This window comes from Bos mutus, chromosome 17 (genome assembly GCF_027580195.1).
Source record: "Bos mutus isolate GX-2022 chromosome 17, NWIPB_WYAK_1.1, whole genome shotgun sequence".
NCBI lineage: Eukaryota > Metazoa > Chordata > Mammalia > Artiodactyla > Bovidae > Bos > Bos mutus.
Genome location: NC_091633.1, coordinates 64,810,515 through 64,836,693, shown reverse-complemented (window position 1 = coordinate 64,836,693; position 26,179 = coordinate 64,810,515). Strand labels below are relative to the sequence as shown.

At 48.6% G+C, this 26,179-nt stretch overlaps 2 protein-coding genes across 12 annotated transcripts in view; one reads left to right on the top strand and one right to left on the bottom strand.

The window, feature by feature from the left end:
- The window catches only part of LRBA (LPS responsive beige-like anchor protein), a 759,310-nt gene extending 749,536 nt beyond the window's left edge, over nt 1-9,774 (top strand). For all 4 annotated transcript variants that reach the window (XM_070386647.1, XM_070386648.1, XM_070386644.1 and 1 more), the window contains exons 56-57: nt 4,233-4,384; nt 8,636-9,774. In XM_070386647.1, coding sequence (XP_070242748.1) covers nt 4,233-4,384; nt 8,636-8,726 — 243 coding nt within the window. In that variant the 3' untranslated portion in view covers nt 8,727-9,774. The remainder of the gene's footprint in view (nt 1-4,232; nt 4,385-8,635) is intronic.
- Nucleotides 9,775-19,396: 9,622 nt separating this feature from the next.
- DCLK2 (doublecortin like kinase 2) overlaps nt 19,397-26,179 on the bottom strand; it is a 188,272-nt gene continuing 181,489 nt past the window's right edge. For 2 of the 8 annotated variants that reach the window (XR_011467484.1, XR_011467485.1), the window contains 3 exons: nt 25,665-25,781; nt 23,071-23,152; nt 20,653-20,793 (listed from right to left, as the gene is read on the bottom strand). Coding sequence is in view for 5 of the 8 variants with exons in the window: in XM_070386640.1 (XP_070242741.1) it covers nt 20,608-20,793; nt 25,665-25,781 (303 nt within the window). In the remaining 3 variants the exon portion in view is untranslated. Of the gene's footprint in view, nt 25,782-26,179 lie in introns of all 8 variants that reach the window. The other 6 variants (XM_070386642.1, XM_070386639.1, XM_070386640.1 and 3 more) reach the window with 5 other exon arrangements.

The window sequence follows — 26,179 nt, the reverse complement described above, 5'->3', positions numbered from 1 at the left end:
GGGAGGAGCCTTCAGCAGAGGGCTGTTCTTAGATCTGAAGCCATCCTGGGTGGCTGTCAGTGGCGCTGCTCATTTTTTTTTTTTTTTTTTTTTGTTTTTAACCTAAGAATGTTAACTGCACAGTGCTGTTTCCTGAGTATCAAAGCTAAAATAGTGCCTTTAGGGTACCCTAAAACTGGCTCTCTCTACCCTTGAACAGGCTGATGGTGGGAATGGTAGGGATTACCATGCTTTAGGATTAGCATCTAATTGCAGACTGGACTGCTGTGTGGATAACAAGACCCAAACACACCAAGTTAAGGAAGTTGTGCTTCAGATTATGATGTGAATCCAACAAACAATTTTTCACTTTTGGTATACAAGAGACGGCCCTGTGGACCCTCCCGGGTCTTCCTTCATTTTCAGGATAGGGGTGTTAGAGGGTGAAGAGAAAAGTAAGGACTGCTCTTGGAGAGGCTGTTTGCAAGGTCCTTCTTTTCACACCTCCAGACTTCTTGGTGCAGGTTAAGCTTCATTTTACCATATCCCCTGTATTTCCTGACATAAGGTTGGGGGGCGTGTGGCCTGCCCACAGGGAAGGGGCAGGACGTGTTGGGGGTGGGCAGAAGGCCGCAGAGGCCTCAGCCCTCTGAGTGTGGTATAAGTTAGTTCTGGCCACTGTACTCATGGCTACTCCTGACCTGGGGCGACTTAGGTGACATGCAGTCTCCCACTTTTCCCACATCTAGTCTGATCTCTTTTCTCCTATAAATATTGGGGTCAGGAAGTACTAAGGAGTAAGAAAGAGTGTTAGTCACTCAGTCGTGTCCGACTCTTTGCAGCTCCTTAGACTGTAGCCCGCCAGGCTCCTCTGTCCATGGAATTCTCCAAGCAAGAATACTAGAGTGGGTTTCCTTCTCCAGGGGATCTTCCTGACCCAGGGATCAAACTCTGGCCTCCCGCATTGCAGACAGATTCTTTACCATCTAAGCCACCAGGGAAGCCCATTGAGAAATAGAAACCCTAAATCTAGATGGCACTGATCAGACCGAAGGTACTTGCTGCTTCTATATCCTAGGATGATTTTTCTTTTTTTCACAGATTGACTTGTTTGTTTTTGGCTGCACTAGGCAACTTGTGGGATCTTAGTTCCCCAACCAGGGATCGAACCTGTGCCCTCAGCAATGAAAGAGTGGGGTCTTAACCACTGGAGCACCAGGGAATTCTCCAGGATGGCTTGCTAATTTAGTAAATGGCTTTCCTCTTTGCTCTCCTCTTCTCTCTGGGAATTTTCTCCAGTGCATTTTGCCTGCCCTGCACACGCAGACGCTCACACTCTGCTTTTTATTTTTCCCTCCCTTCATTTAAACCAAGTACACATCAGAGGGTTTTCCTTTCCTCTTTTCTTTACGATAATAATGTTGATAATCTGTCAGTTTGAGTTGCGATTATATTGTCAGCTACACTAATAAATCTGTAAAGTAATTTGAAATCCCTAGCTGGCTAAAACAATTTCTGTGGCCTTTCAGTCAGTACCAGAGGTTCCGGGAAGTTCCTCCAGGCAGCAGTTGGAGGCTTTCTGCACACTGTTCTCGCACACACGCTTTTCCTCTCTGCCCTGTGGCTGCTGTGTTTTTTCCTCTGTAATATTTCCCACTGGATTTTAGACTTAAACAATCTATCGCCTTTTCCCCAGCACGCCTGTACTTTATCATACTAACTTGTAAGTGGCAAGTGTGTGATTAAAGTGCGCTTGCCTAAAATGAGCACTGCCCATGCCCAGCTCCAGAGACCCACCCTTGCGTAGCTGACTGCCTTGGGAAGGATGGAAGGCCACCGCAGGCTGGGAGCAAGAGACACCACAGAGCAAAATGCTCCACCTCCGTCCTCAGTCGGAGCCTGTCTGAGGGGAGGAGACCGTGGAAACAAATTAGCCATTAGCTCAGACCAGAAATGAAGTTTCTTTGAAATAGCAAGAGCCCTGTAGGCAGGTGGCCTGCGGAACCTCGGCCTTCATCAAGGCCTCCCACCTGTTTTTATTTAGATGCCAGATTGCGCTGTGGCGTTCGGTTAACATATCTGGACACAGCATCCAGGCAGTGTTTAGATGTCTTAATGAAGAGCTTAAATTTAAGTGAGCAGCCCGTACGGAGCAGCAGTTACATTCTCCTAAACAAAGGCCCACCACCATTTCACCATAGGAACTCATTTATTTTCTCTTCCTGAGGAAGCTGTGTCTTCAGATGTGACTCTTGCCAGCAGACGGCTGGGGCCCACTGGTCCCTCCTGGAAACCAGGGCAGCCAGTGTTGTCCACGCTCTCAGGAGTCCAGAGACTGATGTTCACGTGTTTCCAGGGCCCTCCTAACATCTCGAGTCTCAGCCCAGCCTGGGCACTCAGGAGTCTCATGAGATTAAGAACTCCATTGGGGCTGGGGGGAGATGGGGCGCTGCTCAGGAAACGCTCCCCTGGCTCTCATCACCAGGGAAACTTGACAAGTCCCTCATGAGAAAGGCCGACAAAGTATTTTTTACCTTTGGCAGGCATCTGGTTTATTAGAATGTTTTAGATGTGGATAAAAGTATAGTCCTGAAAGTCCGGGTTTTATTTATTTCAACACAGAACTAGGATTAAGGAGTTTTTACTCTAGGACAAAGAATTAAAGATTAATGGTTTTAATTTATGTTTTAATATAGCACTTATCCAGTAAAAAGCCTCAAGTATAAAACTCAAGTGAACCACAGCCACAAGGTCAATGGGTTTTCATCCACTGAATTTTATAAGTGTAGCAAATAATTATTTGTAGTAGTCTTCATTTCCAAGATAACTCCCTGGAGAGTGCTGTTTGTGAAATGAATGAGGGGAATGATATTGGGTTTTATTTACATTGAAAAATCTTATTATTTGTATTGGTTAAAATTTAGAAAATACTTCTTACATGTAACTATCTTCTGCCCATGGGTTCTGATTTCTTAGCTATATTTTTATGTTCTTGAAAATAAGCTGTATTTAAGAGACCTCTAAAAGTTTGCATTTACTTTAATGAATTTGGCTATGAAACAGTCCTTTTCTGTAATTAAAAAAAATTTTTTTGTTGTAAAAGGGTAGCTTGAAGACTTAAGGCAACTATCCTAAAACTCTGAGTGCAGAACAGTGTAAATATATTTTTCAGAAGGTAGATATTTTCTTTCTGGCTTGCCATCTGGATTCCCATGGTCACTGTGTCCAGGTGGACATAAGATTATAGGTATTTGCAGTAACTTTTAGAACTCCCAATGCCCTCCAGCTAAAGAAAGGAAGTGTGTGTCTTAATGAGCCGGGAGAAGAAGGTTTGCAGAGCAGGGAGCCAGAGGAGAGGAAGGGGCAGCGGGATCTGCTCTTGGAATAGGGAGTAACCCTTTCTGTCAGGAGCAGGCACACTTCCTCCGTTAAAAAAAAGTAGCCAGAAATGAATGGGTATGGCTTTGTCCTAACAGCCCTTACTTATGGACACTGAGATTTAGAATCCATATATTTTCATATGTCATGAAATATTTGATTTTTTTCCAACCAGGAAGAAAAATGTAAAAAGTCATAGAAAAACAGGCAGTGACCTGCCTTCGGTGGGTTTGACAGGATTACAGAGCAAATTACACGTCTGCCCTTCAAGTTTAGCACCGGCAGAGAGCAGTCAGTCCTGAAGCAAGAAGATGCTTCAGCTGGCTTTACCCTGGGAGTTGTATTTCCTCACCAAGTCGGCGTCCCAACTGCTGTACAAATCCAGCAGGCCTAGGCAAGGGTGCTTGAGCTGTAGGTGGTCTCCCGTGGGGCCGGGCCCCCAGGACGGCAGTGTTCTTATGACGAGGGACATGATGTCAGCTAGCACCATCTGCCCAGCCTTGGTAGCTTGGCGTGTCCACAGTGAATGCAGAGGTGCCAGGAAGCTCCTCATTTCAGAGCCCCGGTCTCCGTTCACAACACACACCATTTAATTAGTATCTGTAGAGTTGGAAGAGTTTGGCACCTCATCCTTAAAAAGCACAAATTAAAAAAAGAAAAAGCATTGCCTGCCTTTGCCCGTATGATTTTTGAAAAACAGCAAAAGTGTTCTGTGACTCATGATTTCCTGAAAACTACTCAGGCACACACACACTCTCTCCCTTCTCCCTACGCCATAGTAGCTGGCTTCATGTCGAATTACTCAGAGGTGCAGGCTGGGGCGGGCAGGCTTTCCTGGAGCCCCGACCCTGCTGAACGCTGCTGTGTCTCACCAGGCCATCCAGCTGAGCCGGGATGGGCAGTACCTGCTCACCGGAGGAGACAGCGGGGTGCTCATGGTCTGGCAGGTGTCTGACCTCAAGCAGCTGTTCGCCTATCCAGGTTGCGATGCCGGGATCCGCGCCATGGCCCTGTCTTACGACCAGAGGTAACACTGGAGTGGGGGCTATACTGGTGGCGGTAAAATCTGTCCAGGGATTTGTGTAGATGGGCTGGGCTGTGCAGGTCACCAATGCAACTGAAGAAGCCAGTGAATATTGGAATTTCCAAGAGACTTTTTAAAAAGCATGTTTTTCTTTGATGACATTGCCAATTGTGGAAAGAGGCTCTGTTCTCTAGGGTTAGACAGGATTTAAGTAACAAAGGCTCCAATTATATTGCTGTAAAGTTTCTATACTCTTAAAGTACCTTTCTTCTTAAACGAAATTTCTTGTGACGTGCCACCTGTTCCATAATGATTCCTTTGAGAAATCTGGCTTATTTCCTAAAACCTTCATTTTAGGGGAGATTGTCTTTATCTGACATCTTATTTCTTCTTAATATAGTCTCTCATTTTAGTTTTTAACATCTTTCTTGTGATAAAGTATACATAAAACTTACTACTTAAACTATTTTTGGTGCTGCATAATTCAGTGACATCAAGGATACTCACATTGTTGTACAACTATCACCATCATCAATTTCTAAAACTTTTTCATCATTTCATCTCAGTGTCCTTTGATATGCAAAATCCTTTAATTTTAATGAAGTCTAATTTATTTTTTCTGTTATTGCCTGTGCTTTCAGTGTTATATCCAAGGTCACTGCAAAAGTCAATGTCTTGAAGTTTTTCCTCCAAATTTTCTAAGCGTTTTGCAGTTCTAACTCGTATCTCCTTTTCGATGCATTTTTACTTTGCGTTGGTGTATATGTGAAGGTGGGACTCCCTGCTTCTGCATGTGAGTGCCAGTTTCCCAGCACTGCTTGTGGAGATGCCTGTCCCTGTATGTGAGAGTTTGTACCTCGTCTTTGTGCTGTTGGTCTGCATGTCTGTCTCTAAGCCAATACCACACTGTTTTCATTACTACACCTATAATTTATAGTAAGGTTTTTTTTTTTAATTTATTTTTATTGGAGGCTAATTACAATATTGTAGTGGTTTTTGCCGAACATCGACATGAATCAGCCACAGGTGTACATGTGTTCCCCATCCTGAACCCCCCTCCCACCTCCCTCCCCATCCCATCCCTCTGGGTCATCCCAGTGCACCAGCCCTGAGCACCCTGTCTCATGCATCGAACCTGGACTGGCGATCTGTTTCACATATGGTAATATACATGTTTCAATGCTGCCCTCTCAAATCATCCCACCCTCGCCTTCTCTCACAGAGTCCCAAAGACTGTTCTTTACATCTGTGTCTCTTTTGCTGTCTCATATATAGAGTCATTACCATCTTTCTAAATTCCATATATATGCATTAGTATACTGTATTGGTGTTTTTCTTTCTGATTTGTTTCACTCTGTATAATAGGTTCCAGTTTCATCCACCTCATTAGAACTGATTCAAATGCATTCTTTTTAACGGCTGAGTAATATTCCATTGTGTATATGTACCACAGCTTTCTCATCCATTCGTCAGCCAATGGACATCTAGGTTGCTTCCAGGTCCTGGCTATTATAAACAGTGCTGCGATTAACATTGGGGTACACGTGTCTCTTTCAATTCTTATAGTAAGTTTTGAAATCAGAAAGTGTGAAATATCCAATTCTGTTGTGCTTTTTCAAGATTGTTTTGGCTGTTTGGACACCCTTGAAATTTAGATGCTTTATTTCTTTTCCTTGCCTAATTGCTTTGGCTGGGGCTTTTCATACTATATTGACTAGAAGTGGTGAAAGCAGGTATCCTTGTCTTATTCCCAGTAAGAGGGGAAAAACTTTCAGTGTTCACCAAGTATAATGTTAGTGGAAATTTTTCATAAATGCCCTTTATTGTGTTAAGGTACTTTCTATCTGGCCTTAGTTTGATTTTTATTTTTTTTAATCACGAAAGGATGTTGGATTTTGTCAAATGCCTTTTCTCACATGGGTTTTTTTGTTTTTAATTCTATTGATGTGATATATTACAATTGATTTTTGTATATCAAACAAAAATTGAAACAATCCTTATATTCCAAGAATAAATCCCACTTTCTTCACGGTGTATAATCTTTATAATACGCTACTAAATTTGGTTTGCTAGTATTTGTTAAAGATTTTTGTATAAGTAATCATAGGGATAGTAGTCTGTAATTCCGTTTCTTGTAGTGTCTGTCACTTTGATATCAGGGTGTGTCGGCCTTATTGAATGACTTAGGAAGTGTTCTCTTTAGTTTTTAAAAGTGTTTGGAGTTAATTCTTTTTTAAATGTGTGGTAGACATCTCTGGTGAAGGTCTCAGTAATAAGAGGGTTGCAATCACTGATTCAGCCTCAGTACTAGCTATGTCTGTTCTGTTCTCTTCATGATTAAATTGTGGAATCATGTGTGTTTCTAAGAACTTTTCCATTTCATCTAGATTATCCTATTTGTTGGCGTATAGATGTTCCTAGTACTCTGATAATCCTTCTATTTCTATATAATTGGTAATGTCTCCACTTCATGATTTTTCGTAATTCTTTTTTCTTCATCTAAAATTCTGTCGATTTCGTTTACCTTTCAGAGAGCCAATTTGACTTTGATTTTTCTATCTTCTATTCCCATTCTGATTTTTACTGTTTCATTCCTGACTTGGCACCTTTCTCTTGTTCTTTAAGGTGTAGAATTAGGTTACTGATTGAGATATTTCTTTTTTTCTTAGTATCTGTGTTTACAGCTATACGTTTCCCTTTTAGCACTGGTTTTGCTGCATCCTGTAAGTTTTGGCTTGTTTTGTTTTCATTTGTCTTGGTATTTTCTAATTTCCCTAGAGACTTTTCCTTTGACCTATTGGGTCAAACTTACCAGTTTTCCTTCTGTTATTGATGTCTAGTTTAATTCTGTTGTGATTAGGAAAAATACTTTGTATGGTTGTATTTAAAGTGTTTTGTGCTCTAACATATGGCTTATCTTGGAGAACGTCCACTGTGCATACTGTGTTGGGTGAATGTTTATATATGTCTTAGGCCCAGCTGGTTTTTAGTATTGTTCAGATACTGTTGAACTTTATTGCCTTCCTTCCTTCTGGTGGTTCTACCCATTACTGAAGTTTCCAACCATTATTGTAGAACTGCTTTTCCCTTCGGTTCTGTCAGTGCTGGTCCCACACATCGAGTGTGCTGCTTGTTCATACATGTTTGCAATTACTATATACTTTTGATGAATTGACACCTTTTATCATTTCTATATAGTATCCTTCGTCTCTTATAACTTAAAACCTATTTTGTCCGATATTAGTATAGCCACTGTAGCTCCGTTTTCATTATTATTTGCATAGAATATCTTTTTGCATCCCTTCAACCTGTTTGTCTTTAGATGCGTGCGTCTCTGGTACACAGCATAGAGTTTGATCACGTCTTTATTCATTTTGCCAGTCTCTCTGCCTTCTGATTGGAGAATTTAATCACCTTACACGTAAAGTAATTACTGATAGGGAAGGGCTCTTGCCATTGTATTATTTGCTTTCTACATGTCTCAGTGCTTTTCCGTCCCTCATATCCTCATTGCTGCCTTTTGTGTTTAGTTGGGTTTTTGTTGTGACACATTTTAGTCCTAGTTTTGATACGAGGCACTACTAAGGATGACCTCTAAGGACTGTCCTAACAAACCTGAGACAGAGAAGGGTCTAAGATAATAAGCAGGCGCCTGCCTCCCAGAGAGGCCCCTCTGCACTGCCTGTCTTGCTGCTCCGTCTCCCCTGCACCGCCAGCTCGGGCCGGAAGCAGACGCAGCTCCTGCGTAGAGCGAGCGTGTCAGTGAGTGGCGGTCCTCAGCAAGATGGACGCAGTGTGGTGGTCTGCAGAGAACAGCCGAAATTGTGCTCAACACTGATTTCTTAGTCTTCTTTCATTTTGTACATGGCAGATACCTCTGTGATTAATCCTCACCAGCTTTGAGGTTGTCATTATTTTCATTCTGATACCTAATATACAAAATTCACTTGCCCAACCTCCCTGCCTCAGAAGTGACTAGTGTGTTCAGGTTTGTGACTCATCCTGCACACACTGGCTGTACTTTTCAATATAAAGGCAAGCTGTGGGTTGGACCCTTGCAGAGTGACAGAGGCAGGACTCTGAGCTCACCCAAGACTGCACTTATCAGAAAACATACCACAAACCTCACAAACTGTAGGTCTGGCTGCCACCTGCTGTGTTTACCGCGTGGCTCTGGGGAGGCAGGCCTCTCTTTAGTAGCAGAGCCTGAGGAGACTGCTGGGTTTGTAATCCCCTCCTCTCTGCTCCTCCCAGGTGCGTCATTGCTGGCATGGCCTCAGGAAGCATCGTTCTGTTCTACAACGACTTCAACCGGTGGCACCACGAGTACCAAACCCGCTACTGACGGTGACCGCTGGGCTCAGCCACGCCCCCCGGGCTCAGCCACGCCCCCCGGGCTCAGCCACGCCCCTCAGCCTCAGCACAGCAAGTGCCCTGAGCAGCTTTCTCGTAGAAACAGCTATCACATCCGAATGTAACTTAAATTTGCTCTAAGAAGCAAAATATTTTTTAAAGTTAATTGCTATTTTTGTAGACTTTGCTTGACTTTTTGGGGGGGAATAGCAAAGCAGAAAACTGGCTGCTGGGTTCTGTAGTTTTAAAAAAATCTATATTTTTAGTCATAATGAGAAGTCTATTTTCACCAATTACAGAAATACACAGTGGAGTGAGTAAACCCACTTATCTAGTTATATATGAAAAAACATTTCCCATTTATCTGTAATCTTGAGAATGTATGATTTTAACAAGGAGGAAATGGGTTATAATCCTGGGACGTGGGAATTTTATGCTGTATTTTGGGTTCTGTATTTTTCCAAACTGTGCTTCTTCAGCACGGAAATTTCTGGGATTTAAATAGTTGTGTTTAAATTATGGTAAATGTAATTTGAAACATCTCAATGAATTATTTCTATCAATATTATTATCTTTCAAGCATGTTTTAGACCTAGGAAATTATGGTTTGGGGAGGCTTATATTATTGTGTGGTCATCTTAAAGGACCTACTGTTCTAGCAAGTGTGAAATATTCGCAGTGTTTTCCTCATCTGTCCTCGTAGCGGATCAGAACGAAATGATGGAGATGTTCTTGGGCTCAGCACTTCTGCTTTTAAAGTAAATGCAAGTAAGTACCAAAGCTCACCCTGAGGGTTGACTGTGCCCACATACTGGGCTGAGCCCTGTGGCTACTGGGTGCTGTGTGAGGCAACCCTTGTTTTACCTTCTATTTGTTATGAAACAATCTTCCTCTTCCTTTTGATTAGCAATTTGTACTATGAAAATGTTATTTTGGTGTTGTAGAATTCTACTTTTCTAGTTGATTGCTGTGTGAAATTCTGTGAAAAATATGTGAGACAAGGTCTGTATTGCATAAATAAATTCTTTGTAAGTTGTGAACTGAGTTGAAACTGAAATTCCATCTCTATTTCTCTTGCAACTTACCTAAAAGGGGTGACCTCCCTTTTCGTCTGGGCTTCCCAGTTAGTGGTAAAGAACCCGCCTGCCAATGCAGGTAAGGACTACCTTTGACCCCTAGGTTGAGAAGATCCCCTGGAGGAGGGCATGGCAGCTCACGCCAATATTCTTGCCTCAAGAATGCCATGGACACATGAGCCTAGTGTGCTGGAGTCCATGGGGTCACAGAGAGTTGCACACGACTGAAGCAACTTAGCACACATGTACCTTTTTTTCTACACATTCAGCTCTTTTCTAAAAGCAAAAATTAGGAATGGAACAACTTGGTTTGACAGAAAAATAAAATGTATTTGTAATTGTTGGAAATATTTTTACTCCTTTTTTTTCTAGAACAAGTACTTTAGTCCATAATCATCATCAAAATAACACTGTGCTTATAGTTGAGAAAATTAAAGATTTAGTGACACTAATACACTTGGCTTAGATCTAGACAGCTCAGTATTAACACTAAGCCAGAATTTAAACCAAACCCTGTTTTCCCAGCACAACATGCTTATATAGGTACCTAGAACGGTGTCAGCTTCTAGCAATTCCACTTCGAATTTTGAAACAATGATAATACAGTTATTCTCAAAGAAAACATTAAACTTTGGTTCCTTCAGTTTTTAAACAATAACCAATAGGAGAGAAATTCTCTTGAATGAAAACAGGAAAAAATGGGCCTCTGGCCAGAGAGCTCCCTCTTAACTAAATGAGAACACTAGACCTTTATCTAACAAAAAAACCAAAGAATTTTATACACTGTTCTAACATCCTCAGTTACAGCTGTTTTACAAACCCCTAACAAAACAACAGATGGTGAAAAGTGGGAAAGGAGAAGCACGTGTCCAAATCAAAGACTTACGTGAGTTACTGCTCAACGAGTACCCTACGGTATGAACCCCTGATGGCTCACTTTGGGAGCTTTTGCAGAGTGGTGGAAGGAGCAGGAATCTCTAAGTCACACGCCAGGCATCTGATACTTGAGTCCACGTTAACAAGCCTGAAGCCAAGTTCATGAAGCAGCTTCCTTTCGGTGCCTAAGAAGTCAGTCAGTGCCTCCACTGCCTCTATTGTTTTAAAACTTACAACTACGGGGAATCCACTGAAACATAATATTTAACAGCTGGCATCAACACACCACCTCAGCTGCTCCCTGCACGCACAGCTTCCACTGACCACAGATGTAGAACTTCAGCTGTGGAGGGTCAACTACATGTACTCATAAAACGAACTCAGCTGGCATCACACAGGGCTTCTGAGCAACAGAATCTGTTCAGTACAGGATATGTTAGGATCTGCCCAACATTCACGTATTTATCCAATTTTCACTCCTTTAAAAAAGTTACATCTAGGTCCATCAACAGAAGAATGGATAAAGAAGATGTGGAAAGTATATACAATGGAATATTAGTCATAAAAAGGAGCAAGACTTGGTCATTTGTAGAGATGTGGGTAGACTAGAGACTGTTATACAGGATGAAATAAGTCAGAAGAGGAAAAACAAATAGCGTATATTAACACATACATGTGGACTCTGAAAACCTGGTGGATGATCTCATATACAAAGCAGAAATAGTGACACAGACAGAGGGAACATGGAGACCAAGGGAGGAAGAGGGGGTGGGATGAATCAGGAGAGTGGGATCAGTGTGTATCAACTGTGTACATATAAACCATACTAGGTATAAACTAGACTGAGGAGAACCCCCTGTGCAGCACAGGGGCCTCACTCTGTGGTGACCTAAATGGGGAAGGAGTCCAAAAGACGGGATATACGCAAACATACAATTGATACAGTCTGCTGTACAGCAGAAACTAACACGATACTGTAAAGCAGCTATACTCCAATAAAAAAAAACTTCAAATAAATGTAAACCACTTATGAAAACAGGTCAAAACTGAGGTGCTTTGGGCTGAAATTGGATGACCCTTGGCGGCCCGGAGTCCACGCAGCAGAGAGCACGCTTGTGAACTTGCCCTGCCTCGGAAGAGTGTGGTTTTTCTCACCGATGCTGTGGATTCTGAATGAGACATAATCCATTAAGTCCCTGAAGCTCTGTAACTTAGGAGACAGCCCTCACCTCCAGGAGAAGGCATGAGGCTTGGAGCAGAGGGAACACCAGCCTGACAGGCACACCGATACGAAGTGGTGAACAATACACCCAGGAGAAGGCTGTTCCCACAGTGGACCCAGCATCCATAAATACACGTTCCAGTCAGTTCAGTTCAGTTAGTCGTGTCTCTTTGCGACCCCATGAATCGCAGCACACCAGGCCTCCCTGTCCATCACCATCTCCCGGAGTTCACTGAGACTCACGTCCATCGAGTCAGTGATGCCATCCAGCCATCTCATCCTCTGTCGTCCCCCTTTCCTCCTGCCCCCAATCCCTCCCAGCATCAGAGTCTTTTCCAATGAGTCAATTCTTCACATGAGGTGGCCAAAGTATTGGAGTTTCAGCTTCAGCATCATTCCCTCCAAAGAACACCCAGGACTGATCTCCTTCAGAATGGACTGGTTGGATCCCCTTGCAGTCCAAGGGACTCTCAAGAGTCTTCTCCAACACCACAGTTCAAAAGCATCAATTCTTCGGCACTCAGCTTTCTTCACAGTCCAACTCTCAAAAACCATAGCCTTGACTAGAGGGACCTTTGTTGGCAAAGTAATGTCTCTGCTTTTCAATATGCAGTTAGTCCACTGAAAAGGAACATTCTGCCTTGAAACGTCCCCATCCTTCAGTTCTGCTTGTTGGCATGCGGGATGGCCCCCTCCCTGGGAACCACGGGAAGCAGGACCCGAGGCTGGGCGTTTCCTACCCAGGCTGCCCACTCCTATTCAACAGGGAGAACGGAGCCTGCCAGGGGCCTGCCCATACCCGAGGCTGTGTGTCCACCCCCCGCACCTCCTCCACTGTCAGAGGGGCAGTGACATGGCAGAGGTTGCAGGGGTCAAGTTGGCAGATGGCCAGGGAATCTAGACACAGTCAGACCACACGTCCACCTTGCACCCTTTTCCACAAATATGACTGAATTTAAAGGGCTTCCCTGGTGCCCCAGTGGTTAAGATCCCACGCTTCCAATGCAGGGGGCCCAGTTCAATCCCTGGTCAGGGAACTAGATCCCACATGCTGAAACTAAGACCCAGCCCAGTCAAATAAATGAAAGAATATTTTTTTTAAAATAAATGTCACACATTTTAGATCCACCCGGACAGGACTTTGACAGGAGTTTCACTGGGGACCTTTGATATGTCTTTCCCAGAGAGGACTGAGAGCTCTGACCCGGTTTGGTCTCCTTCCTGCATCAGCCCCGCCTGCTCCTGCACTGCAGCCCCAAGGTTCCTCCACAGCCCCGTGTCCGTACACTGCGGGGAGGGGCCCACGCTGAGTGTGGTGGACAGGCACTGCCACTCTCTGCCGTCACTGGGTGACAGAGGAACGGCCAGCCTCACAGCCCCATGTCAGCACGTGGCATCACATTAGGCCAGAGCACGTTCCCAGCCACACTCGGGGAGCACATGAAGGTCAGTATCTGCACACACCTCGCATACCACCATACACCAGGGCTTCCACCTGGCTATTTCTGCCCCATCACAGGGGGACAAAAGAGGAGAGTGATCAGCCTTGCTGCCTCTCTTTTTTGTAACATAAATGACATTAATCCTGTAGGCATTGCAACTTGTCACTGCAAGGGAGAATCAAGGAAGATGGAAAAGACCATAAAATAGCAAATCAAAAACATTCTGTGTCTTCTATTTCCTCTCAGATGAGTGGGGGCAACATCTTTTGGCTCTTTCTTTTCAATAGACCTGAAAAGTAGAGTCCGTGATGAAAAGTAGAGTCCTGGGTGTCCCAATCACAGGATCACGACATAAAAGCCCGAGGCTACGATGAATGGCACCGACACGTGACTCCCTGCCCTGCAGTTCGGAGCCAGCAATGCAGACTGCTCAATCGGGGCGCACACATCCTTCTCTCGCATGAACAGGGTGGGCTGACCTGCAGGCCAGGGGCGCAGCCCGCCTACAAGTGTTCCTCTGAGTCCCGAGACCTCAGCCATCAGGTGTCAGAAGCATGCAATGAGTTCTTTTCCTGTCGCAAGTCCAGGAGTGTTTCCTCGCCAAACCAGCTGGCTGTGCTGCAGCTTCAGACTTGGATCAACTGAGATGCTCCCCAGCCTTGATCTCGGGCAGGTGCCCGGCCTCTGAGGCAGGTGACTCAGATTCTAGCTGAAACCCTCCTGACCGCACCGAAGCCATGCTGCCAGCTCTGCCCAAAGAGGAGGAGGCTTCTGTGTGGTCTCTATACCAAATACCCTTTCCTTCCCCTCAGCTGCCTGACGATGGCAACGTATCCCCACTGAATTCAAGGCTGTAGATTTTATCATGAAGTAGCCTCCTGAAATTCACTGGCCGGGACTCACCAGAGCTGCACACATCAGCTTCCCTCATCTAACAGACCACACCTGCTGTGGCCTGATCACTTCTTGCATGCTTACTCACTCGCTTCACTTGTGTCTGACTCTGCGACCCCATGGACTGACTGCAGCCCACCAGGCTCCTCTGTCCATGGGAATTCTCCAGGAGACAATACTGGAGTGGGTTGCTGTGCCCTCCTCCAGGGGATCTTAGCTGCCTAGATTTTCCACCACTTTGTCAGGGGTCTCCCCCAGCCCGTCCCACCTCCGCCTCAGGATACAGACGCTCCCCCTTAAGCATCCCTGACCACCTGGAGGGGCAGGGCACCTGCTCTGGGGCCAGAGGAGGCCTCTCCCTGTTCTGGGCCCTGGGAACCCATTCGGATGGGTTCTCCATCTGTTGAACAGCAAAGTGAGTGTCTCTCTCAGGGCTGTGATGTGGCTCAAACAATACAGGATGAGGTACTCTGTAAACTAGGAACTGTTATCACTTCAGTTCAGTCCAGTCACTCAGTCGTGTCCGACTCTTTGCGACCCCATGAATCGCAGCACGCCAGGCCTCCCTGTCCATCACCAACTCCCAGAGTCCACTCAGACTCACGTCCATCGAGTCAGTGATGCCATCCAGCCATCTCATCCTCTGTCGTCCCCTTCTCCTCTTGCCCCCAATCCTTCCCAGCATCAGGGTCTTTGCCAATGAGTCAACTCTTCGCATGAGGTGGCCAAAGGACTGGAGTTTCAGCTTTAGCATCATTCCTTCCAAAGAAATCCCAGGGCTGATCTCCTTCAAAATGGACTGGTTGGATCTCCTTGCAGTCCAAGGGACTCTCAAGAGTCTTCTCCAACACCACAGTTCAAAAGCATCAATTCTTCGGCGCTCAGCCTTCTTCACAGTCCAACTCTCACATCCATACATGACCACTGGAAAAACCATAGCCTTGACTAGACGGACCTTTGTTGGCAAAGTAATGTCTCTGCTTTTCAATATGCTATCTAGGTTGGTCATAACTTTCCTTCCAAGGAGTAAGCGTCTTTTAATTTCATGGCTGCAGTCACCATCTGCAGTGATTTTGGAGCCCAAAAAAATAAAGTCTGACACTGTTTCCACTTACACCTAGGCATTTCCCAGAACTAACCGCTTGCCCCGAGAAAGCAGCCAACCCTTTCACTGGTCTGCTCCTCCAATGCTGCGCTCATACCTGACCGTCCAGGCCTCCAGCCCACTGACCCCGGGCCGCACCCCGAGCACCCCAGAGACGCCTGCACCCCCTGCCGCTCTCGGCGAAGGAACACAGCCAGCGGAGGGCCCTCTGGCTCGTCGTAGCCGACACCTGGCCGCCTTGCCACCAGCCCTTGGCTGCCAGTGCTTTAAACCTCCGCCACCTGTCTGCCTTCTTTGCAGCAGTGGTTGCTTCCCCGGCACCACACACCCAGCACGGAGCCTTGCCCGAGACCTGCACAGGCTTCTCAGGACGCGGCTCACGTGGACGCGGATGCGGCTCTGTTGGCGCCGGACAACCTGGTGCTCGCTGTGCTTCCCTCCGCCTGGGTTTCCCCCGAGCGGCAATGACTGCCAAGGCTTTGGCGACTGACTCTACAGGATATTCACGCTCCGATTTCACACCTCAGGTTTGGATCAGTACCCTCACCTGCTGAGGTCACCTGAAATCAATCCATCCCGTTTCAAACAGCGGAGAAGCCCACCCACTTATCTTGGACAAAGGAGACGAGAATATAAGGTGAAGAAAGGACAGCCTCTTCAATAAGTGGTGCTGGGAAAACAGGACCGCTCCATGGAAGAGAATGAAATTAGAACACTTCCTAACACCACACACAAAAACAAACTCACAGTGGATTAAAGACCTAAATGTAAGGCCACACGCTATAGAAACTCCAACAGGAAACAAAGGCAGGACACGCTTCAACGTAAATAGCAGCAAGATCCTTTTTGACCCACCTCCTCGAGTAATGAAAATAAAAACAAAAATAAACAAATAAACAAATGGGACGTAATTTAACCTAAGAACTTTTACACAGCAAAGGAACCATAAACAAGACAAAAAGAAAACCCTCATAATGGGAGAAAATATTTGCCAATGAAGTAACTGACAAAGTTAACCCCCTAAATATACAAGCACCTCAATATTAAAACACACACACACACACAAAACCCAATCAAAAAATGGGCAGAAGACCTAAATAGAAATTTCTCCAGAGTACATACAGATGGCTAAGAAACACACGGGAAAATGCTCAATATCACTAATTGTTAGAGAAATGCAAATCAAAACTACAATGAGGTATTACTTCACAGCAGTCAGAATGGCCATCTCTAGGATGTGGAAAAAGGGAACCCTCTTGCACAGTTGGTAAGAATGTATATTGATACAGCCACTATGGAGAACAGTATGGAGGTCCGTTAAAAAACTAAAAATAGAACCAGAAATCCCACTACTGGGCATAAATCCTGAGAAAACCACAATTCACAAAGAATTGGGTACCCCAATATTCACTGCAGCACTTCACAACAGTGAGGCCAGGGAAGCAACCGAGAACAGATAAACGGATGAAGAAGATGTGGCACTTATATACAGTGGACTATTACTCAGCCATAGAAAGTAATAAAATTGAGTAACTGTAGTGATGTGGATGGACCTAGAGAGTCGTACATAGTGCAGTCAGTCAGAAAGAGAAAAGCAAATATATATTAAGCATATATATGGAATCAAGAAAAATGGTGCAAACTAACCTATCTGCAGGACAGAAATGGAGACGCAGATGCAGAGAGTGGACGCGTGGGCACCGGCAGGAGGAAGCGGGGGCTGGGGTGATTTGAGAGGGCAGCGCTGACGCATGCGCCCTGCCACGTGTAACACGGCCAGCGGCGGGAAGCCCGCACAGCACAGGGGGCTCAGTGCGGCGTCCGAGCCGACCCGGAGGGAGGGGGCTCCCGTCTGCCTACAACAGCCGGCTCATCTCAGCGCACAGCAGAAACTGAACAAGGTTGTAAAGGAACTATACTCCAATAAGCACATTTAGAACAGTGAATAAGGAGTCTCTCCATTGTTGTTCACATCGCATGCAAAACTAAACAGGAAAACCGAGCGCCCAGGCTTTCTTTAGAGCCACACTGTCCAGTGTGGCAGGTGGGGGGCACGAGGCTGTTAAATGTTTGAAACGTGTGTGGTCCAGCCTGGGATGTGCTGTCCGTGTCAGTACACACCAGGCGTCAAAGACTTAGTACAAAGAAATAAGGGAAAACATCCCAATGACTTGCTGTTGATTATATGTTGAAATAATACTTTGGATATATTTAGATATATTTGGCTAAATAAACTATGCTATAAAATTTATTTCACCTGTTCCTTTTTTTTTTTAAATGTAGTATCAGATAAATGATGTGGCTTACACTGTATTTCCACTGGATGGCCAACTGCTCTGGAGGCCCTCATCCGGGACAGCATCACTGCCCAACGCTCTCTCTCCCAGTGTGGTTTATCTGTTTGGGTCTGTTCTCAGTGTCTCCTGATCCTCATTTCACAATCTCATTCATGCAGGAATTCTGGGGGCAGTGATGCCAAATGCTTCCAATCCGTATATTCCATATACTTTCATCCCATGGCACCCTTTCTGAGCAAAGGGAGAGTGCTCATTGCTTGGGCCTGTCTCTTGGCAACCCCATGGACTGTAGCCTGCCAATCTTCTCTGTCCATAGAATTCTCCAAGCAAGACGACTGGAGGGAGTTGCCATTCCCTTCTCCAGGGGATCTTCCTGACTCAAGAGGAGAGGCAGACTCAGGCTTACCCATGGCTGAGCCCAGCAGGCACCTCCCAGTGATGTCAGCAGGTCACCGCTTCCCTCGCTTTACCTTCTGTAGCCAAGATCCGCCTGCTGGAATAAGGGACTGACTATAACCCAAGCCCATGCCTCTCTCACTGTGCAGGAGCGGAGGAACCCAACAGTTGGGCAGCTGCATTTAGTTTGGATCCTGAGACCAGCACAAGGTCTCAGTCAATGTCTGCTGAATGTGCGGGCAAAGGAACAACCTGCTGGTGCTGGCGGAGCCCTTCCTTGGCTACTGGCGCCCAGGCCTCCACTTATAACTTCGAGCTCTGTCTCCTGCCAGGTCTGTGACCCTAGTGTGTCACCCATTCTAGGCTGGTCCCTTTACCACCACTCACTGCTCTGGGTGTTTGTGGGATGAAGTTATTTACTGAAGAGCTGCTCAGTCACCGCGAGGCCATGCCACCACCCTGGACTCAGGCAACTCCTGTCCCCAGGCGATCGAGTGTGGCACAGAGTGTGGGAGCACGTGCTGGACAGAGGGGCTCGTCCTCTCACCTGCGACTGGCACTGCCCTGGCCACTTACTTTAAGTCTTTGGCAAATGTCTTTGAACCTCGCAGTTCAAGCAGTGGGGTCCAGTTTCTGGCACTAACAGCCTCGCTCTGTCATTCCTCCATTTTCATTTTTCTCCTCTCTTACATTAGCACTTCGTGTCCATTCCATACTCACCCAGTTGTGTGTGACTCTCTCCCGCCCCATGGGCTGTGGCCCACCAGGCTCTTCTATCCATGGGACTTTTCAGGCAAGAATACTGGAGTGGATTGCCATTTCCAACTCCAGGCAAGCTTCCCAACCCAAGGATTGAACGTGTGTCTCCCGCATTGACAGGCAGAGTCTTTACCACCCGGGAACTCCCTCTTCACTTTCATTAACATTATTCTATTAGAAGCTGTAAAAAAAAAAAAAAAATCTTGCTCTTTAACTAGTGAGGAAAGCAACAGAATGTTCTGGACCTGCCCATCACCACCCTCCTCTTGAAGCCTGCATCCCCTGACGCCCGTCTGCATTCTGTCACCCGCCTCTGGTTTGGCTCAGCCCAGGGAGGAATCATCACACAGCAATGGGGACAAAGAGATCCAAAGCTGAAGAGATGACTTCAAGCCGTGGAGCTGTACGGACTTGAGAAGCTGGGGACAGAGCAGTTCCAGGCTAAGCCCAAGCAAGTAGTTGTCATCAGAGAACAGAAATCAAGGGCCAAAATACACTGAAAAAAGCAGAGACAAGTGATGGCACAGTCTCTGAAAGAGACAGAAACAGAGAAACAACAATGACGCCCCGACTCCCCGTTTCCTGGAAGCCTGACCTTCCGATCCCTGGTTCCATCAGAGTCCTGTGTTGTACACCAATAATCCCTGTCGGCTTTGGAGCCTTGGCTGTGTGTTTTTGCAAATATACCTGCATCCAGGGCACCTCCATGTGTTCTTCCCGAGCACCTCTCCTCCCAGTCATGCCCCCAACACAAAAGCAAACGTTGGAACCTTCCAGAACCCGGCCCTGGCGGGCGTCGCTTTAACCACACACTGCAATGCAAACAAACAGCCACACAGGAACCTCTGGCCACCCTGACTACTTCTCGAGAAGGAAGAGTTTATTGGATACACTTGTAGGGGGCAAAAGTCTAACAGTGAGAAGGAACTACAGGCTCACCCCTTTAGAAGATGAGCAGGGAAAACAAATACACTGATTATGTACAATCATTAAAAACAGCAGGGTGGTGGAAAAAAGGAAAAACTGCCAGCAGCCTTCCAGAAGGTTAGTAACAGAGGACGTCTGCAGGCACCTTCCTGCCCAGTCCCAACCGGGCCCACGCGTCCTGGGGTTGTCCCCGCCGCCGATGAGAAGCGGATGGAACAGGGAGACTGGGGGGCTCCGAGGGGCTCACGTCGGTCCTGCTGTGCCCGCAGTGGGACCTGGAGAAGGAAGCCCCGCCGGCGCACATGCACCTGCCGCTCCTCGAAAATCCCCAAGGACAACGTCCCGGGCATCTCCCGATACAGACGTGGGAAGAGCTGAGGAAATGCACGTCGTGGAGGAAGCAGTGGCCTTTCCAGGGGCCTATGCCCAAGTCCAGACCCGGGGTCCTCTGACGTGAGCCCCGCGCCCCGCACCTGCGAGACCCCGAAATGGGCTGAGCGTTGGGACCAGGGGGTCCACCGGGGGCCCAGGACTTCCGCTGGAAGCCAGCTCCCAAGCCCCGGCATCAGAGGAAGGGTGCCCACGAAGGGTCAGATACAGTTCTGAGCTGTTTTAAAGAGAGAAAAAAAGGAGCCCTCCGAGTTTTCTTAAATAGAGACCTTGGTTCAGCCGAAGCGTTTCTATAAAAATGCGCTGGATGCCGGATCGAAGTTGCACAGTCTCCTGGCGATGCCGTCCAACGTCCACTGAACTGAAAAGGCGGAACATTTAAAGCCGCCGCTCCGAGGACCGTCCCCGAAGCCGACGCTTAACGGGCCCCTCCAGGCCCCGGAGGCGCCCGGCCGGGCGGCGGCGTGCGGAGCTGCGCCGGGCAGCGGGTCAGTCGCGGTGGCGGCGCCACGTCCCCGCCCGCTCGCCGCCCGGGGCCGGGGCGGGAGGGCCGGGGTGCGGGGGCGGCTCCGGGGGCGCGGCGGGCGCCGGGGCGGCGGGCTCCAGGCCGGGCCGGCCGCCCTCGGCGCCAAGCTTGCTGCCGAAGATCTGGCCCTCCTTATCTAGAGCCGTGTTCTGGGGAGAGAGCAGGAGACGAAGACTCGTGAGCCCGCCGCCTGAGCCTGGCACCGCGAGCGAGCAGGGCACGCCGAGCATGCAGGGCGGGAGCAGGAGAGGAGAAGTAACGCCCGCGGCCCAACGGCGCCCCCCGGTCGGCCCAGTAGTCCCGCCATCCCTCACCGCGGCCTCTGCTCCTACGACCCGGCCGGAGCTTCTGGGATCTGAGCCCAGAAGCGTCCTGGACAAGAAGCAAACCGCAGGGGAATGCAAGGCACCTGACTGCTGACTTCTCTAAAGAAGGTTCCTCAACGGGAGATTGGAAAGATTAAGTCATGTCACCCATAATACCTAACCCCCGCCCCGCCCCGAAACCACCGCCGCACTGGCGACCGGTAATCTATGAAAAGCCTGGGAATGTGGGGTGTAACAACATCACCCATCTTTCCACCCTCCAGCATCTCCTCCCTGGCCTTCTCTTCCTGTGGGGTGTCTTCACACCCCCAAGGGTTGTGACCAGCTCCCCCTGGTGGCTCAGACGGTTAAAAAAAAAAAAAATCTGCCTGTAATGCAGGAGACCAGGGTTCAATCCCTGGGTAGGGAAGATCCCCAGGAGAAGGGCATTGCAACCCACTCCAGTGTTATTGCCTGGAGAATTCCATGGACGGAGGAGCCTACTGGGCGACAGTCCATGGGATCACGAAGAGTAGGAAATGACTGAGAGACTAACACTCTCACTTTCCCCTGCTCCAGGGGCACAGATGTCCCCTTGCTCTCTGACGCTAGCCTGGAGCTGGGAACTGGCCTGCCTGCCTCCTCCTCGGTCCGGTACGAGGACTGCTGCTCGGCCAGGGAGGCCAGGCCAGGCGCCCTCTCATCGGGTTTTCCAAACGCGGGGCTCTGTCAGTTCTCAGCACCTTTAGCTGTTTAGCGGAAAGGCATGTAGACCAGAAGTCCTTTTCTTGTCGTCTAACCACTTTGATGGGGAACGGAACCATCCGGTTCTTCCAGGACTCCAGGAGCGGAAAAAAGTGCCTGGAGAAAATGCGAACAAATGGGGCTTCCTAGGCCTTGGGCGGCTGCCTGCGGGGCCCTTGGGGCAGACTGGAAGACAGGTGTTCTCCACAGGCCCTTCCTGAACATCAGTGATTGCCAAGGGCACTTTCCGTTTCCTGGAGAAGAGGTAACTGGGGAAAAGCCAAATCAGAAACTCAGCCCTGCGCCTCAACAAGCTTCGGAGCGCGAGTGTGAGCAGAGGCCAGACCACCCCTCAGGGAAAACACGGAACTCGCAGAGAGGCTTCTTCCGCCGTTTTCCACCCAAAAGCCTCCCCTGGGCCGAAGACACCAACATCCCCACGGTTATTTCTCCTCTTCTCTTCCCGATGAGAACATGAACGTGTGCAGCGGGAGGAAGCAGAGCGGTGCGGTTAGTACATACCGTCGCCTTGGGCCTAGCCAGGGGGAAGCAATGCAGGCGGCGGGAGAGGCGAGAGGAGCGGGAGAGAAGCGGGGACAGAAACTGGACTTACTTTCAACAGAAGCAACACAGTCGGAACAGTTTTGTCTAACTTAAATTAAGCCCCGATCCTTCCCAGCGTCCCCCTGAAAGGAGCACAGTCCCCCTAGTGAGGAAGCACTCCTTTTGAATCCATCCTTTCTCAAGTCAGCTACGAGGCTACAAAATGCAGCCACCAGGGGTTTCTTATCACTAATTCCCTTTTCCACCACGAGATGGCCTCTCCTGGGCGAGGCCCGAGCCCGCTCTGCAGGTGCAGGGCCTTTCCTTAAGCCTCTCAGGACAAGTCAGGGCGAATACAAGAGCAATCGGAACCCGCAGGCCCAACTTAAACCAAAACCCTACCCTCTAGCATTCTCCTATCCCAAAGCCTAGCTGACTGCACACTGTTTTACAGAGGACAGTGCCTCCTTGCAAACGCACTTGCAGAAAGAACCAAAGCCTTCGCAAAGGCGCCCATCTTAACGCTGTAGTCCACTAAAAGATACACATTTGCACCTCAGTGAAAGACAACCTTTAGCAGGAGGGTGACTGGGGTCCTCCGCCCGTGCCCTCACCAGCTTTTGGTCTGGGAAGCAAGGTGTATGTGGCAAGCTGAAGAGTTCTAAGGAAAGTTTTCACGGGTGTGTTTGGCCAAAATGGGTGTCAGTAGGTACAGGAGACCCGCACCCGTGAGAAGCCGAGAGCTAGACGCTGTTGTCAGAGTCTGAGAGAAGCATGCAGACAAGAGGGGCTGAGAATTAGAGGCCGCTCTGAGGAAGCACAGCTCGTGAATACCAGAACGCTGCTCCGGGGTCCCCAGAGTCTCAGCGGGGTACACAGTGAAACTCTGAAGTGCCTCTCAAACTGTCAAGTCAAACTGTCAAACAAAACGCAGACACAGCATCAGCTTCACTTGCTCACCGTTACCTACCATTCCTGTCCTACCGTTTCCTCACCGGAGCCCCAGGCTCCCATTCTGGGGGTTCTAGGAGAACCAAACCCAACCAGAGGGTCCCGCCTCAGGACACTGATACACTGTCTGTATCAGGAGGAAACCACCTGAGCCTTACATGCCCAGATATGAGAACAGGTACATACCAGAAGAGCTGTGTGTGAATCAGGATTTTTAAGAAAACATTTGAAACTGTTCCCAAGGGCAGGACACACAGACACACAGTAATGGTGAAGGTGGTGAAGGTGGTGGTGGTCAGGGGCGGGGGGTGGGGCAGATGACTGATGACTCAGAAGCGTTGCAAGCTGCCCGGACACAACCATGCCCGGCCAGGCCTCTGTCGGGTGAGGATGGATGCCCTCCCCATGGAGGCCCACATGGGACAAGCCAGAGTCCCAGGCTGGCTTTCTGGCCGTGGAGAACTGGTCCCTCCGGAGACAAGTGTTCCTGGCTCCCCCATGGGTTTTGGATCTCATGGGTCAGCCAGCACCTCCCCAGAGCTAAGGAGCTGCAGAGTTATGTGGGGACCGGGGGGTGAGATGGAGCCCCGCCAACATGCCCGACAAGACACTTAATACACACGTGAACACACAATGCTCACAATCACTGCTAGACTCACAAATAATAAAGCAGTGTTCATTCAAGCAAACGTCCTGTTAAAGGTCAGGAGTTTGATACTGAATGCTTGAACTTCATCAGCAAATGGAAAAAAGCCATTTGTAAACCCCAAGACATAGGTTCTGAGAGGGCCTGGATTATCCTCATCCAGAACAGAGCCTGTACTGGGCCAAAAGGCAAAGGGGCCAATCGCTCCAGACCTTGGTGGGCCACAGGCCCCGCGTCTGGGCCGTGAGTCAACAGGTGACCCAGGGGGGAAGCTCTCATGAGCTCTGGGTGAATCCTATAAAGCTTCTTCCTCTAGGAGACCAGGAAGCTTAATTCACGTGTGGTTATTAAAATGTGCTAACTCATAAGGTTTTTTATTACATGGTGAGTGTGACAATTTTTGATGCTTCAGGTTTTTCTAGATTTCCCCAGGAGCTGCCTGGCAGCATGGCTGGCGGCAGGGCTGTGACTCGAGCCCAGGCAGCAATGACTCACTGAGAAGGTTCTCCTGCCGTGGCTCAGGCAGGGCAGCTCTCCTCGCAGGGTCTCAGCTGCCCCTCTGTGACAGCTCCCACTGCCTCAGGCTTTTGGCAGGACACTACTGAGATCCCGGGAAAACCACAGCTCAAGAGGCCTTCCCGCTCGTCTGACTCAGAGCTGCCGGGGGGCCTGCAGCCTGGCAGGGGAGGAGGAAAGGGGTCCCCAGGATGGAGAACGGGTCCCCCACCCCGGGACAGAGCAGTGGGCTTCCCCCCGGCTCCCACCTGCACCCAGGCCTCCAAGGGAAGGATCAGATGTGCAACGAGCTGCGAGAGTAAGTGACTGTTCCCTCCCAGTCGGGGAGGAAATCAGTCTTTCCAGAGGGGGAGGTCCGTCCTGAGGCCAGAGTGATGGAGCGGAGGGATGGCCGGCCCGTCACCCGCTGTCAGGCTGTGGGTCCCCACCTCCAGAGAAAGCCTGCCTCTCCCCGGGAAGGCAGCCCCTGCTGCTCCCTGGTCCTATGAGCAGTGGGGGCAGCAGGGGGCCCCACGGGGGCCAGCTTCATGGCTCACAGGAGCGAGGACCCAGGTCTGGACAGCTGGTGGGAGGGCTGCTGGCCACACTTCTGACTCACTTTTATCTTTTCTGCCATCTTCTCCAGCTCCCTGACCCACTTTCACGTTACTTCACGTACTTTAATGCCGTTTTCCATTTGCTGTGTTTATGGATTTAGGTAAGCTGCCTCAAAAACATTTTAGAAGGAAGATCTGACAAAATATGGGGATCTGTGTTACTAACTTCTCATTAAATTTTACCAACCCTGAAAAACCCAGTTTTTTTTTCATTCTTCTGAACTTTTAAAAATCACAAAATACTCATTTTGTAAAAAGTGGAATTTGCTTAACTCTAGCCGTTTCTTATCCCCAGTCCCAAAGAATCATTCACAGCTCAAATAATCTATTTGTGAAGCCCTGAGTAGTCAGGGAGTCGTTGCCTTTGGCTGCAAGTCCCGCCTGGCTGGGGAGCCCTCTCTAGGGGGGAAAGCAGAGCTGGGACAGACGCCACAGCCCAGGGCCCACGGAGCCCAGAAGAGGAGGGGACCCGGGCCCAGGGCCCTGCAGTTTGGCCTGGCTGGAACCTGCACACCCCCTGATCCCAGGACCCGCAGACTGGGAGCTGGCCACACGGTGCCCTTCACATGCCAGGCCATTCTTGTCGTGGAGGGAGGAGCCGGAAGGCACCAGGGCCATGAGAGGGGAGCACGGGGCCGCTGACTCTGCAGGGTTCACCATCAGCTGAGCAGTCAGGCCGCACCTGCAGCTGCCCAAGGGCGGCCACACGCTCTACTTACCATGATAACGGAGACCCCGGTGGTCGTGCTGTTCTGTTTGGGGAGCGCGTTATTAAAGTGCTGTTTGAGTTTACCTGTTACTTCAGCTTGCATATTATTCTCCTGGGAGGCGTCATCCTACAGAAAAGAATCAAAGACACAGATTTTGAGTCTCGGGTCCACGCTGTCTCTTCCTCAGCAGTCACACACCATCCATCGCTCCCACCGTCTCCTCCTACTGGGCCGTCTGAGCCGTGAGATCAGGGGAACCATGTAAGTCAAGTAACTGAAAATAACACCTGCTATTGGGCGGTCCCCTACCCCCTGGAAGGACCCTCTGCCATGCACCTCCCTCCTGAGGTCTGGAGTGGGCTGAGGAGAGGGCAGAAGGACCTTCTGCAGGGCTCAGAGACCATCCTCCACAGCACAAATGCCATCTAATTTAGTACAGGTCCTGCCCATGGAAACATCAAAATTATCATTTTAGTCAAGAATGCAGGTAGTGTCTAGTCTTTATCACTCAATAAAAAAATGTG